A 16,530-nucleotide genomic window follows, 5' to 3' on the forward strand; every position below is an offset into this window, starting at 1 on the left:
AGGTAAACTAAATTGGTCTATATCCTTTAAATCATATTTTAATTTAGTGAATCAATTTAGTTCTTAACATTTCAATGTTATGTTAACTTAGTCTGTACAGTTATTTCTTTGATGGAAATTGACGATGTAACAAACAATCAAAATAAAAAATTAGTTTATTGATATATCAATAGAAATTAATTTTTTTATTTTAACTGTTTGTGAATTCAATAATTTTCTTTCAATAAATAACGATAAAGATTAAATTGACAAGGCATTGAAAAGATAGGGACGAAATATAATACAAAGGATAAACCATAATTAAATAAGTAAATGAACCTATACGACCGACAAAGTGTATTTTTTTTCTCCACAAGGATAAACATAAACTTAAAAAACTCGTGAAGTCGTGATAGCTTGAGTTGGTACTTTTGTAATGTTAAATGTCAATGAATCCAAACCCCACACACGTCACCGGTTCAGAGTATATACCTCAAAAAATCTTTTCTTATTTATTTTTGCCTATTTTTCCTCTCAAGCGGCGGCGTTTCAATCATTTCTCTCCCTCTTTCAAACACTGTCACACACACACACACAGAGCTCGAGCTGTAGCAAAGCGAAAAAGCAATGTCCATGTCCATGTCGATGCTCCAGCCATGCCTCTCAGGCTCAACGTCTTCATTCCCCTTCAAACGCACCGTTTTGGTGTGCTGCGCTCCGTCGCAGCAGTCCCACGTGGCGCTGGTGAACGGACCGGTGCTCGACGCTCGGATCCCCCAGCGAACCGAGATCCGATTCGGTTTACCTAGCAAAGGCCGCATGGCCTCCGATACACTAGATCTTCTCAAAGTACGCATTGTCCTTTTTTTCTTTTTTTTTTTTTCTTTTTCCTCTCTGTTTGGTTCCGGAGAAAATTGCATTGCATTGAAATTTCTTAGTAACTTTTTGTTTTGTTTGTGTCAAAGGATTGTCAATTGTCTGTGAAGCAAGTGAATCCACGACAATACGTTGCGCAAATTCCTCAGGTATGCGAAAGCGTTACCTTGTTTTTTGTGAATTGCATTTGTGAGAATTAGAAATAGGCTTATATACATTGTTGGTCCCTAAAGTTTTGTGCATGAGCGATTTTAGTTTTCTAGAGACTAAAATTGATAATTTCAAGTTTATTAGGGACTAAAAGTGACCACTTTTAAATTCGTTAGGGACCAAAAATTGATCATTTCAAGTTTATGAGGGACTAAAAGCAATCTATTCAAGTTTTTGGGGACTAAAAACAATCATTTTCAGCTTGTTAGGGACCAAAAAACTATTACTTTAAGCTTGTTAGGGACTAAAAATGATTAGGTTATGTTTTTTAGGGACTAAAATCGATAACTATAAGTTTTTTTAGAGACTAAAAGCATTCAAATTTAGTTTTCTAGGGACTAAACGCTATCAAATTTGGTTTTTTGGCCTTAGAAATGACATTTTGTTGTTGAAAATCAGGAATCAGTGATAATTCTGAAGGAATGCTGAGATTGATTTTACTCGTTTGTTCTAACTGATACTTTATAAGCAACTGGTTTTGAGTCTGACACTTGTTTAAGTAAAGAATACTGTGATTGCATTCCCAGTTGATTTTCCCTTCCTTTTTACAACATGCAGCAATAGTCTCATTACCAGTGTCATTTGACTCAATTAACCTGACTTGAGTCATGCCCAACTTTAGCCATGTTTAGTGTGTTTGGTTTAGTTTATAAATAAATGAACTAAGAAAAAATTTAATCTATATATAAAAAATTCTTAGATGTTTGCTCAGAATATAATTTTTCCCAATGCAGTAATATGACCTAGCGTCTTTGGGCATGTCCAGTGGGGTATGTGTCATATTGCTTGAATTAATTTGTATGAGTTGCTTGAAAAGCTAACAATGGAAAAGACATGTATAGGAAGTTTTTAAAAAAATTGTCTCATGTTTGTGCTATCGTGTGCTCCAATAATTCATAGGTCAATCAATTATAATGGCACTTCCTGGGTTCAAGCCCATTGGATGCCTGTGTGACTGACCAATAATATAAATAGTTAATCCTAGATACATTCTGTAGCCAAATTTTTTAATACCCATGTGTTTTACAGCTTGCCAATTTGGAAGTTTGGTTTCAGCGACCAAAAGACATTGTTCGGAAATTGGTCTCTGGAGATCTAGACCTTGGTATTGTGGGTTTTGATACAGTCAGTGAATATGGCCAGGTAAGCATTAAGTTATGAACTGTTTCCGGTTCATTATTTGGGTAATTGGGTCCCTGGGTGTTCTTTTGATGTTTACATATATATGGGCATAGTGACAATATTTTGCTTTATAAGTCGAAAAGTAAAAACTGAAATGCCTTCCCCTTTCTTCCTTAAGAGTAATTTTCCTTCCAGTATATTCATTTAGAAGTTTGTCACTCTCTCTCTCTCTCTCTCTGTGTTGTTAGTTTGAAGGCCATACGTTTGAAAAAGTATCCTTTACTTTGATGAGGAAAATGCTCGTAGAGTGTGCACAAGTGTGAGTGTATATATGTATATTAAATAAAATAAAAATTGAACGTTAGGTTTGTATTGGATGTTTGATCCTAACCTAGTTTATGACATCTTCAGAATCAATGATCTATAAACCATTAAGATTGGATACTCAATGTTACTAAAGTTATTTAGAATGCCTATTAAGTTGAGTACTCAATGCTACCATCTGGAGTAATTCAAAATGCCCATATAAGGTTAGATACTCAAGCATGCTTTGTCACTTTCTTTTGCTCTCTGCTATGTGTTACTGTGTTTTTTCCGTGTTTCTGGCTGTTCCAGCTGTGCTTCTATAGTGTCATTGTACTGATCTGATGTATTTCCTCGAACTAAAAATTTGCTTATTCATAAAAAAATGGGGGTAAGATACTCAAGCATGGCTTAGAACCCAGAGCAAAATTGTAAGATTTGATTCAGGGAAGAATTTAACCTCTTAAACACACACACACACGTGCATCCAATGAACACTCTAATTATGTGAAGCATTCCTCCCTTTGTCATTACCTCAATAGAAACTCGTGCATGTAGTTTACACCTTGGAAAATAGGCAGAATGCTTCCAAGACCCTCCATATTGGGGGTTACAGACACATAAATGCAATGGGATCCTGTAATTAGCTGGTAGATGCTCTGCCATACTCATAGAGGTGGATTGTTAGTAAAGGGTCTGATACTTTTATTAAAGGGAAGAGTTGCAATTAGCAGCAGATCATGGACTCATTATGAAATTTAACTAGCAAAATTTCCTTGTTTCTTGTGTATATCTTGTGTACTAGGATAGTGCTTTTATTTTTGCTCCTTTTTTTTTAATGAAATTCTATTACTTATAAAAAAAAAAAGAGTCCTTGTTTTCTTATCAAGGATTGGTATGAGGAAGTGCATTACCATTAAAAGTTCTTCATTTTTGTTCCTGCTGGCAGGGGAATGAAGATCTTATTCTTGTTCATGATGCTCTTGAGTATGGGGACTGCCATTTATCACTGGCTGTAAGTTCTTGCAGATAGCCAACTGAAACTTACTGCTTATCTCATAAATTTTAATGTTAATAATCTTGGTATATCACCGATCATAACAATCTTGGTATATCCTTTGTCCTTTCAGATTCCCAAATATGGGATTTTTGAGAACATAAATTCTCTAAAAGAGCTAGCACAAATGCCTCAATGGACTGCTGAAAAGCCTCTGCGAGTCGCTACTGGATTCACCTACGTATGATCTGTGTTTCATTTTATTATATTATGAAAAGTTCAGTTTATTTTTTATTTTTGTAATATTTTCAATTTTGGCCCTATCCTTCTGCACAGCTAGGTCCTAAATTTATGGAAGAAAATGGACTAAAGTATGTGACCTTTTCAACTGCTGATGGAGCACTGGAGGCAGCTCCTGCGGTGAGAAATGCATTCTTTCTCTATGATTTACATATTTCTTTGTTTCTTTTTTCTATTTTCATTTTCCTCAATTTAGAACTGAATTGTTGCTGTCCATTGAGATAGTTGATCTAGTCCCTTGTCATATATTAGCACAATGCATGTTGTTCTTGGGGAAGAGGCTTAGAATTTCTTTTGATCCAGAATATTGATCACCCTGCTAGTTAGTTTATTTGTTATTAACATATTCTTAATATTCTTTTCCCTTTTAATGAAGATTGTTTATTTTGGTTATCTAATTATTTATATTCTCTATTGTTTTACCAGAATAATGGTTGATGAGATAAATTGTTTGATTGTCAGTTCTGTATACAGCACCGGACAATCTCTTTTCATATTCCCCCCTTGCTTAGAGACATAATTTTTTTGAGAGATGATAAGAATGGAAACCATAATTAAGCTAGTATGGATTTTTTTTTTTTTTTTTTGGTGGGGATGGAAGGGTGGGGGGAGGTTGGTCTAGTTCATAAAAAGGCACAACAAGAAATTGAGAGAATGAATAAAAAATGGATAGAAGCACAACTAAAATAGAAGTAGAAGCTAAGATGGGTGACTGAAATAGAAATAGTCAAATAGCCAAGCTCATTCACTGAAAACACTACTAAGTGAGTTATGCAGCGGAGAAGGCAGTCTCCGACAGAGGAGTCCAAATTGTTGGCTTCACAGGTTTCTTAAAAGGAAAATATGGCTTTTTTCCTTTGGAGGAGGGGTGTGGAGTGAATGCATAGCTGACCTTAATTCACATGAAAGGATACAGTTGTATAGTGCAATTTAGATGCTACTTTCCGCTTCTTTTTTTGGTTTTGTTTTGTTTTTGACTGGTAACTCTTCAAACCCACCATAATGCACCCTAGACTGGATCACAAGCTTGCGTGACCGAGCTTGGCTACTTTTCTATTTTGACTTCTGTTAGTTTTATAATAAAATAAAATAAAAATGGTAAGAAACCTTGAAATAATCGATTTTCGTTGGACACCTTACTTGTCTTCCCTTGAATTCTCTCCACTTCTTCTCCTTAGAGAAAGAAAAAACGATGACCCTTCAAGTACATTTTGTTCACTATTGTGAACACGATGTACTCTTCTCAATAAAGTATTTATTACCAATCCAAAAAAAAAAAAAATGATGACCCTTTTCCTCTTTACCCATCATTCTTTCTTTTGTTGTTTTTAGGTGATGAGCATAATGCTCACTAAAATGTTGATAAATATGTCCTAAATTAAAAATCCTGAATGCTTCGACGAGCTATGGATAACAAATGACACAGATGATCATATATGGTTTAGTTTTGTTTTGTTCAGTCTGTTGTCATGTTATAGCTCTTTCTGCAATATTTGCCTTAATAAGATTCAGCACTTCAAATATCCAATTGGTTGAAGTTGTCATAACATAGAGCTGTATGCAATGGCTTCTGAAGGAAAGTTGTGGGTCTTGGGTGACAGTTCTGTATGTACAGCAATTAAAATATGAATAAAATAATTCATTTTGTTACATAATATTTCCCGTGGAATATGTTGCCTTTTGGTTTAAGACATTCATGGTTTGGATAATGATGTCACTAGTTAAAATGGAAATTTTGTATTGGATAATGGTGTTATCAAGTGTAGCTGACTGCTTAACAAATACATGCTATCTCCACATGAATTTTATATAGACCACTTGTCTTTACTGTAAATTCAGATGGGCATAGCTGATGCAATTTTGGACCTTGTGAGTAGTGGAACAACACTGAAAGAAAACAACTTGAAAGAAATTAAAGGCGGAATTGTGTTGGAAAGCCAGGTTAGCTATGTTGGACCTTGCCAAGCATCAGATTTTGTAGTTTCTAGAATGCTCTTAAAGAGGGACTTCAGGCAACTGCTTTTGTGACACGGTTAATTTTGCATTTTGTCTTTATCACATCTTGTCTTGCAACATTCTTCAGGCTGTTCTTGTTGCAAGCCGGAAAGCATTGATCCAGAGGAAAGGTGCATTGGACATAACACATGAGATTCTTGAAAGATTGGAGGCACATTTGAGGGCTGTTGGTCAGTTCACAGTATGTCATGTTCTTCTGCTGGTGCTGCATTTTATTTAAATTTAGTTTTATGGTGCTTACACACTTAACTGGCAGGTTACTGCAAACATGAGGGGAAGTAGTGCAGAGGAAGTGGCTGAGAGAATACTGAGTCAGCCATCATTATCTGGACTGCAGGTGTGCTTTGGAATGAAATCAATCACTTTCCTTCTCCCAACTAAGTTTCCCCCAATGGTTTTTTATAAGTAATAAAAAATTTTAAAATGGAAAGGCTCTGGCCCTAGTACACTGGAAGTATAAAGAGAGGCACAAAGAAATCTAAGAACACAAAAAAAATAAAAATCTAAGATCCAAAATTTCCAAAAAAAAGTAAGAAGCAAAGCCCTCAATCGCCCTCAAGGTTTCCCATTTTTAGTTTTCATATTTGGATGAGTGAATCACAAATCATGATTTGGATTTTTAATCACCATTCCTGAATTTCAAGAGCTTTTCTTAATCCGTTATATTTGTGCAGGGACCTACTGTAAGTCCAGTATTTCGTAAACGTGATGGGAAGGTAGCCTCAGATTACTTTGCCATAGTCATATGTGTACCCAAAAAGGCATTGTACAAGTCTGTAAAACAACTGAGAGCGGTGAGCCTTTTTATTATCTTTTTTTTACCAGTTCATTTTTTTATCTCTATGTAATATTAATTATTTGTACGTATGCTTGTGTTTCTGTCTCTCCTTATGTGTCATGAGGAAAATGTTAGTTCTTTGGCTCAGACTTGTGTGTCATTTTGTGGCTTGGATTGATATTTTCCCATTAGACTAGTGTTTAGCCTTTTGGATTAAAAGATAATACTAGAGTAGCAAATGTTTTAGATCTGTGAGGTATCTGCTCTTTCTCTGATGGATAATTTTACAGAATTAACCAGCTTTTGAAAGGTTCACCTCTCCCCCCTAGGATTGATAAGATCTTTTAATGTATGGACAAGCTAGGTATTTCGTAAGAAACAAATGTCTTGACCTTTTCAATTGAAACCAGCTTGTTTTTAAACAGGTTGGTTCAACTTAACCTGGTATGACATGCAGGTTTGTCCAGTTTATGTAGCACCAGTTACTGAGTTTTGCGACTTAACGTGTAGATTCTGAACTCATAAGAAATATCTGTGCCCATCTTCTGTATTGAACTATATAATATATGTTAAAAGACAAGGACACTATTTTCTGGCATCTCTCATCTCTCTAGGGATTTTTGTATCTGGTTCCACTTTGAATTGAGTTTCCCCGTCCAGAAATCCACCTGCAAACTTAATTGTTTGGATATTGGCTGATGCAGGTTGGAGGCAGTGGAGTTCTTGTTTCTCCTTTGACCTACATTTTTGATGAAGAGACTCCAAGATGGCACGAGCTTCTCAGAAAACTTGGACTTTAGTCCATTGTAGTAATTGTGTTGAGCATGTTATTGCAGCTATGCTGTTTGCATCAATGTTGAAGAGTTTTTTGTGCTCATCCCAGCTAGAAGGCAGACTTGATCATACACGGTGTACTTTAGTAATGAATTTTTTCAAGCAATTTTTGTGATCTTATTTTTTATATTTATATTATTGACTTTTTTTTTTTTTTGTTTACATATATTTTGTTTATTGCTCTGTAATGTATATTGCACAGGCATGGGACTAGTTGTAGTTTATTTGGTTGTTATAGCTCACTTGTGGACATGATGGGTTGCTGTTTCATTGTAATTATTCTCACTCCCACATCAAGCCGATCATTGCAGATAAAGGCTTTCAACATATGTAGCTGCCTCGATTTTTGGGTTGGGATTATATAATGTACCTGTATAGGTTTAATCTGTCAAATTGTATTCTATCAATTTGTAATAGCATTCTAAACTCATTCCAACACGTTTAACTTCTGTCTCCCGCATTAAAACCTTTTCACCATTCTTTGAGGCGCACATAGGCCTCAAACAAGTGCCCAAATATGGAATGGTCGCCAATCTGGTCCAAGATTCCTTCATCACCCATAGCTGAATACACAAGTTTTTGCGGGATTTGTCGGTGCACACAGATAGACACAGGCGTTCTCCAAAAGTCCCCAGCTCCTATAAACTCGATGTATAGAAACGTTTTCCTGATGATCCGTCTCTTATGCAATGCAAAACAGATTCAGGCCATGGCAGCTCATGAAATATTTTCTTTGCTAAGGCAAAATAAATGATTGACGGCTTCACATATTTCCTAGCACTCCAATAAATTGCCCCATTGCGGTAGGTAGTATTTGGGATCAATGGAACACTGTGGTTACAAATATTGTCCACATCCACCAGAATTGTCTTCCAAGTAAAGGTCTTGAGTGAAAAGATCTCAATCCTTTTTATATCAAAAGGGAAAATCTGGTAGGGCCTTACTATCAGTGGAATAATCATAGCCAAAACCAAAACGGTAAAACCAACAAGACATTGAATCAGGTGTTGATGTTGGTCTTGGTATGTTTTTGTAACTTTTGGTAGATGGGTTCCAAACCAAATATTTGGATGTACGTTTACGCCTATTATATATAATTCAATACATACCAAGCCATTGCAAGAAGCCAAGTTTGTCTCAACATATTCTTCACCCCACAATGGAAAACCTTGAAAATCAACATCAACTGGTTGACCAAGAGCACGGGTTTGAAATGGTGTTTCATAACCTAACGATAAACCACAATTGTTACTAAAAACAAGGACGTTCATGCTGGGTTTTTGAGATGCTCTCTGAAAATGGGATTTAGCGAATTGGCGACTGATCAAAGTGTGCCATGCTTTGGATACGCACTTGAATCGGATGAGAGACTTCACTGGTAGTCTTGAAAGTATGTTCTTGAGTCTTCTACGAGGTCATTTGGGATTGTAAATCTTTGCCGCTGTGCCTTGCAAATTCGCATGCTTCAGCTCAGGTCCTGGGCTCTCTATAATCAATATATATAAAGAAAGAAAGAAAAATGATTAAATAGTTATATTTTAAATCCAGTAGTTAGAAATGTAACAAATTAAAATTTATAGTTTCAAAAGCATTAAACCCTAACAATTCAAAAAGTAACAAATTAAACCCGCAACTCATTAGAAGCAAAATGGCAGGTAGCAGCAAAATGAAAGGGTCCATCCTAAACAAAGCTGTGTGTTAATTTGGGGTATTGTGTGCTGTCCTAGCTTTGTAAAAGTTGTTGGTTGTGCCCCTTGCACTGCATCACATATGTAGTTGAATGGTATAACTATTAGTGCTTTAAAAAGACAAAGATGTTCGTTAGGAGCATATCTCTTTGCATAGAGCCTTAGATATTTAGTTATTATTTAAATAACTATAATTACTTGAGAACTTTAGCTTATCTAGCTCAACCTGACAATATCAAGTTCAAAATCATATATAATAAGTTTATTATAAAAAATAAAAATCAAGTAAACAACAACATGCTTAAAAAAGGGATATAATTAACCTTTGAGAAGTTTCTTACCATCAGAAAGTTGAGTAATAATGTAAATGATTGTGGATGCATAACAGTGTTTCAGCTCTATTTTAGAGCTTGATCTTGTTACATTGACTTCAATTGTATGTGCATATGCATTCTAGATGTTATCTTTTTACATGGACTTCAATTGTATGTACATGTGATTCATCACTGATTCTTATGTATATAATTTTTACCTTAATGGTTTAAGAAATCAATCCTAGCACAAGATGACATTGGAAAGGAAACAAAGAGAAAATTATTCATACTGATAAGTTAAGTTGTTAAAATTAGTAATTATTTTTAAAAGAATATGTTATAAGTGTTTGGACTCATTTACAGAAGCAATACATAGAACATAATAAGCAAAAATTATAACTTATTTAATAAACACATCCATAAAGGATTTGACTAATAAGGTAGATTTTTATCAAGGTATTTAGTCCAGTCCAGTAAGGATAGTTTCAAAATTAACCCACCAAAACAAAAAGCAAAATTTTTTTTTTTTTAAGAAATAAATACACACACAAGAGAGAGGAAAAGAAGTTCTAACAGAAAAACACACCACAACTCCACTCAAAAACCATGGTAACTAAATCAGGGTTCTAAAACAAAAAGCAATTAAATGGTAATTGCTACTGATTTTTCACAAGGTCTCAGTCCAATCCACTTAGAATTACTCAAATATTGAATCTTATGCAATCAATTGCTTTGAAATAAAACTAATGAAAGAGAAAGAGGAAACAAAACAAACCAAGAGCACGCAAATAGAGGGGGGCAGCAGTAATATGCAATTAACAAGCATTTAAAATAAAAACTAAGACCATTTATATATGTTAACTTGCCTTCTCGATAACTAATTGGTATCCACTTAAATTGAATATAAACAATCAAGATTAAAAACTATTAGATTTAATGGTCAAGATTTGAGTGGGTACCATAGCCACTAAAACAATATGAAGTACCATAGAATAACTCTTAAAATAAAAGAATATAGGGTAAACTACATATTTGGTCCTTATTCTTTACACCATATTTCAATTTAATCCCTTACCTTTCAATTGTTTCAATTTGATCCCTAACCTTGCAATGTCGTGTCAATTTAGTTCCTGATGTTATATCTTAGATGAAAATTGCTAACATGACAAACGACCAAAATTAAATTTAAGTTTATTGTCTCATCAACGTAAGCTAATTTTTTGTTTTGACGATTAGATACGTCATAAATTTTCATTCAAAAGATAACGGTAGAAACTAAATTGACATAATACTAAAATGTTGGGAACCAAATTAACACAATTAAAAGGTTAGGGATCAAATTGAAATATAATGTATAAGATAGGGACAAATTACATAGTTTACCCAAGAATATATAAAGTACTGAACGTAAACCAAACCCTAACTAGTCGCTAACCCGTGCGATGCACGGGAAAGCACAAAGAATATCTACAAAATCTATATAACATCATTGTTATATTTGTTAGGTTCAAACACCCTCTTCTTGAATTATCAAATTATTAAAAAAAAATTAATCCTCTTCTTCACTTTTTACTCAAACTTGTTTTCATAGCTCATATTTAAACAATCGTAGTAGGAAATTTTCTATTAATAGTAAAATTTGTGTAAAGACAAATTACAGTTTCATATAAAGTGTACATACCCATACTCTATACCTCTAAGGAAGGAAACATCACAAACCCTTTACATATGTAGGTTAGATTTAAAACAAACTACATATATTCCAAGTCTGATAAGCCAACTCAATGGTAGAAAAATGTTCTTTATAAAATTAGATAGTAACATATTTTACAAAAGGGGGCAATTTTTTGTAACTCTATCTTGCTACTCATATTCTGTAGTATATAACAAAGTAATTTGTATATCTAGATACAATGGGCAATAGCATTGGCTGTTCTTAAGCACAATTCAATATAGACAAATGAGATAGAAAAGAAAAAAAGTAACATAACAAATACAAAAAGTACCACTGTTCCAGCCCTCTATAACTCCATAAACAGAATCCTTTCCTAACCCAAAAAGACCACCAACAACTCTCCACAACAGTCAAACCAACCTCTCAAAGAAACCCAAGGAAAGCACGACCAAAAACGTATAAAGCTTCCTCCTTTTTCTTATTGAACCAAGAAACCCAACAAAGGTAGCTCCTTTTCCCATTCACCCTGCACAACCAACGGGAAGAACATATACAACAAAGCAAGCAGCAAGACATGGGAGCAAAATATAGAAAATAACTCTATCTCTACCTTTCCCAACATCCTTGATTGTAGGTCCTTACTTTCTCTTAGCTTCTGTTTTAACATATATAGTATTAGATTAGATATTGATTTGAAATCACGTGAATAAACTGCTAGTTTTCCATCATTCTTTGGACAATATTCTCCCCCCTCCTTGTAATAGGATTTCCGAAAGAGCAATTAAGAATTTTAATTGAATGATTAAATTTATTAGTTTCTAACAATTTACAATTTTTAGATAAGTGGTAATTTATTTATAGTATCAAGGCAGATGGAATTGAGTATGAAATATCTTAAAATTTAAAGTCACACCATTGCCTGAAGGAAAAATGTTATACAGGTCTTGCATAATGAACTTATTTACTTCTTTGGATTACCAAAGCATGGTTGAAAAGAAATAATATTCATGATGGTTTATACAGTCTCAAAAGATAAATAAATTCATGATGGCTTATAATTGCCTAAAAAGTATATCTTCGTACATAGTCTCAAGAGATGAGATTAGAAGGCTTAGTCTATATTATAAATTTCAATACCAGAAGACTTGAAAAAATAACCTGAAAAAATTAGCAAGGAGGAGAATCTTTCCAAACTTAGAATTTAAAAGCTTAGGGAACTGGAGGTAGAAAGCTCTAGTATGGATCTAGGAACTAAGTTATGTGGGAAAACAGATAACCAAAAATTAAAGAAAGAATCTTCCACCTCTAGAGGAAGAAGCCAGAGTTTGAAAACCCACTAAACTGTTCAAGTTCTACCACAATAAAACCAAAACAAAAAAAGCAAATACTTTACCGGTTACGGGGATACGGCCTATCTCTCTTTGCTTGTGGTTCCGACAAACCTTAACTGAACAATAGACCTAAATAAGATTAAAAAAGAAAAGCAAATATCAGCACAACATTCAATCCTACACTTATTTGATCCCCAGGATTTCATTAAGATTAGTTACAGAAAATTGTTTTTACTTTGAAAAAAATTATCAATAAGTCTAAACAATAAACCCATTTATTGTGACCAAAGCATCCAAATTAAATTACTAAACCCAGTTCCAAAGCAATAAATTCAACTTGTCACCATTTAGAGAGAACTGCGATTCCAAAGGAGCTTCAATTAGAAAGAAAAAAATAGAATAGGAAATATTTCCAAATTAAAAAATCCAGGCCCAATTGTCCACTAGGGGTGTGCATGGGTCGGGTTGGGTCGGGTTGAGGAAATTTTTTGACCCAATCCACTATGGTGGGTCAAAAAAAATTCAACCCAACCCAACCCATCACATAAATTCAACCCAACCCACGTGGGTCGGGTTGAACCCATGGGTTTGACAATTTTTTATTTATTATTAAATTAAGTAGAAAAAAAATATAAATATTAATATATTAAAAAAACCTAAAGATTAGTATCAATCTAACTCCTTGAAGGCTCAACACTAATGACTAAACAACAATAGCAATTTATTAGAATTTGTGTGAACTAATTGGCTTTTATACAGGATAGGAAGAATTGGTTATTTAAAAAAATTTATTAATTATATAATATATATTATATATATATATATATATATATATTAAATTAGTATTAGTAGAAGGAATTGAGGAAATGCAAATTATTAAATATAATATATATATATATATATATATAAAAGTGCCTTACAATTGATTTTTTTTTAAATTATTAAATATAAAATATATTTTAAATATATATTAAATATGGGTGGGTCGGGTCGGGTTTGGCGGGTTTGTAATTTTATGACCCAAACCCAACCCGACCCGCTATAATAATTTTTTTGGCAACCCAACCCAACCCACCAAGCCTTAAAAACCGACCCAACCCGGTGGGTCGGGTCGGGTTTGGCGGGTCGGTGGGTTTTCTGCATACCCCTATTGTCCACTGCCCTTTGCTCTTTGCCCTTTGCATCGTGTGTGTGGGTTTTGAGTTTGACTTGTGGTGATAGAGTCCTAAACCAAAACACGATGCAATTCCACAATAGTATACCCATCAATTAGCACTGTTTCTGGCAGGGAGAGAATGGAAAAAATAAATTAAAAAAATTAAAAAAAAAATTCCAAGGGAAAAAAACAAAAACAATAAAGTCATCTATTTTTTAATAAGGGTGAAAGAAGAACCCTAGACAATTCAGAAGGGGAAATTTCTTTAAAAATATATACAGACGACTTTAAATTCAATTTTGAATTATAAAAAGAACCTCCCTACAGAAAATTTTAAAACGTCGCAATTACCTACATGAATAGTTATGTGTTTTTCTAAGCACCGTTAAGAAGTTCCAGGGAAAAATTCATAACACATTGATAGATTTAACAGTAATAAACAATTAGAGTGAAAGATTTACAGAGAAAACAGCAAAGATTGTAACGTACCTCAGCGGAGCAACCACAAACCTCGCAGAGAATGACCTTAGGGAAGCCATTGATGTTTTCATCATCTTCTCTCTCTCGCTCAGGGGCGTAGCCAGGAATACATACTTGGGGGGGCCGGGTTGTAACAGAGATATACCAAATATAATTTTTAAGTCTATTTGATACAAAATTATCAACTTTCATATATTATTATATACTTGAACATGTTGGGAATTCAACCGAAATTTCAAACCTGTGAAAAACAAAAAAATAGAGAAAACAAAACGCCAAAAGTAAAACAATCACACGCACAAAAAAAAAAGGAATACATATTGTTTGTTGATAGGAAATTCACATATTTGTTTACGTGTTCCTGGATCACGATCTATCTCTTCAGATTGAAGTTTTGGACATTTGGAGGTGTGTTCATCAAGCATCGAAGTATTAACATTTGTTTCTACAGTCACAGGTGTCCTAATTTCTGAATTGCTAACATCTTTTTTCTTAAAGAATGCATCAATTGTTTTTCGTTTGCTCATAATTCTTTTAGCTTTAAGAATATGACTCAATTAACCTGAAAAGAATTTTAAAAAATAAAATTTTAATTAGAAATTTTTGCTTAGTTATATGAATATTATTCATACTCAAGAAAAAACAAAATTTTTACACAGTCAACCCATTTTTAATACAACTTTAATTAATAATAACCACTCAAATAATTTAATTAATTTATCTTTTATAATGTATTGGTTAATTTAATTATATAACTTTAATTATTGTTGTTTAGCATAACAATAAACTATATTGCTTTAATTTATTTATCATTAATTATAATGCTTTAATCCTAGTTGGTAATTACGCAATATAGTTTTAATTTATTTGTCATTAATTTTAACATAACATATCCTTTGTTACAATTCCTAAAATATAGCAATAAACAATTAAACAATTCTTAAAAAATTGCAATAAATAATAGCTAATAATTTAATTATTAACTTTTGAATAAATATTAATTATTATTTAATAATGTTGGTTTACACTAAAAACCAACACACTGACCATTGACCAACAAAGAGGAATAACCGGATCAGATAAAGACAAACAGGAAAAAAAAAAAAAAAAAAAAAAGAATCAGTGAGATGCTATTAAAGTTAAAAGAATAAAAAGGCTCAGGCAGAATTCATTTCCACTAAACAGTCTAAACCATTCGGTCATTCAGTGAGAGAGAGAGAGAGAGAGAGAGAGAGAGAGTCAGAGAGAAAAACCTTGAGGGAGGGTTGGAGCCGGAGCCGGAGCGGAGGAAGCAGTCAAGCAACTAGTCAACGGCAGATCTCCGATGAGGGATGACCGATCTACCGTCTGGCGTCGACAATCTACAAAGATTTCGTTCCATTTTTCATTTTAGTGACAGTGAGATAAAGAGAGAGAGAAAAAGAGAGAAATACCTTGAGGGAGGGCCGGAGGGAGCACCGGAGCAGAGGCCGATCTCTGATCTGCGATGAGGGGCGAGCGACGACGGTGATGACGAGCGAGCTGCGGCGTCGCGGCGACATGACCGTGGGTTTGCTGGGGTTTGGTTTTTATTTGTGTATTGGGGATTTTTTTTTTTTTAAAGATAAAAACCTCTGTCTCTCTGTGTTCTCTGTGTTTCTCTCTGTGTTCTTTGTGTTTGGTTTGCTGTTGAGTGTTGAGTGTTGAGTTTGGTTTGCTGTTGAGCTTGATTTGCTCTGTATAGGCAGTATCGGGCATTGTGGTATCTGCCACCGATTTGATTTCTCTGCCAGCGACGTGATGGTTGGATTTTCTGATTCTCTGTAATTTTTTTTTTTTTTTTTTTTTTTTTTTTTTTTTTTTTTTTTTTTTTTTTTTTTTTTTCCGGTTGAGAATGTGTGGGCTTAGCTTGCCGTGGGCTTCTCTGTGATTTTTTTTTTTTTTCAGATTTTAGTTCAATTTTTTTTTTTTTTTTTTTTTTTTTTTTTTTGCTTGAAAGTAGAACAGATAATTTTTTTTTTTTTTTTTTTAATCTGAGGATGTTACTAATTTTTGATTGAGGCCTGGGGGAGAATGGGTGAGAAATTGGGAGGGGGGGCCGGCTGCCTAAGGTTGGGGGGGGGCCTAATTATTTTTTTCTTCATAGTCTAATGGGAAAAATTTTTTTTTTTGCAGGGGCCACGGCCCCCCCAAGCCACTATGTGGCTCCGCCCCTCGCTCTTTTCTTTTTTCCTGATTCTGGAATAGGGTAGGGACGGCCAGGTTTTGTTTTAGGTTTTGTTGTTGTTGTTGTTTTTTTATTTATTTAATATATATATATATATATATATATATTTTTTAAAGATAAGTATCCGGTGTTTTTGAGTGAATAGAGTTTTTAACGGAGTGAAAAGAGTTTTTAATTTTATTATTTAAATATTGTGCTGAAAAAATTATTATTTAATTTTTTAAATATTGTAGTGGTAGCTTACAAGACTTCGGATATATAAAGC

At 33.8% G+C, this 16,530-nt stretch overlaps 1 protein-coding gene and 1 long non-coding RNA gene across 2 annotated transcripts; one reads left to right on the forward strand and one right to left on the reverse strand.

Annotated features, from left to right (window-relative positions):
- The first annotated feature begins 493 nt into the window (after positions 1–493).
- On the forward strand, positions 494–7,572 carry LOC126715944 (ATP phosphoribosyltransferase 2, chloroplastic-like). The gene is made up of 11 exons (XM_050416804.1): positions 494–828; positions 945–1,004; positions 2,095–2,208; positions 3,440–3,505; positions 3,621–3,728; positions 3,824–3,907; positions 5,627–5,728; positions 5,871–5,984; positions 6,060–6,140; positions 6,478–6,597; positions 7,286–7,572. Exons 1-11 carry the CDS (start codon positions 607–609, stop codon positions 7,379–7,381), a joined length of 1,167 nt encoding a protein of 388 aa, XP_050272761.1. The 5' UTR covers positions 494–606; the 3' UTR covers positions 7,382–7,572.
- A 1,018-nt stretch (positions 7,573–8,590) lies between these two features.
- On the reverse strand, positions 8,591–14,168 carry LOC126715949 (uncharacterized). The gene is made up of 3 exons (XR_007651966.1): positions 14,069–14,168; positions 12,486–12,552; positions 8,591–11,747 (listed from the first exon to the last, which is right to left on the reverse strand). It is a non-coding gene; the product is annotated as an uncharacterized LOC126715949 (long non-coding RNA).
- Between the last annotated feature and the right edge of the window lie 2,362 nt (positions 14,169–16,530).

Source organism: Quercus robur, chromosome 2, assembly GCF_932294415.1.
Source record: "Quercus robur chromosome 2, dhQueRobu3.1, whole genome shotgun sequence".
Lineage (NCBI taxonomy): Eukaryota > Viridiplantae > Streptophyta > Magnoliopsida > Fagales > Fagaceae > Quercus > Quercus robur.

Coding starts and splice junctions, on each gene's coding strand:
- LOC126715944 (XM_050416804.1), top strand. CDS start 607: ATGTCCATGTCCATGTCGATGCTCCAGCCATGCCTCTCAGGCTCAACG. Junction 3,908..5,626: donor CACTGGAGGCAGCTCCTGCG/GTGAGAAATGCA, acceptor CTGTAAATTCAG/ATGGGCATAGCTGATGCAAT. Junction 5,985..6,059: donor GGGCTGTTGGTCAGTTCACA/GTATGTCATGTT, acceptor CTTAACTGGCAG/GTTACTGCAAACATGAGGGG.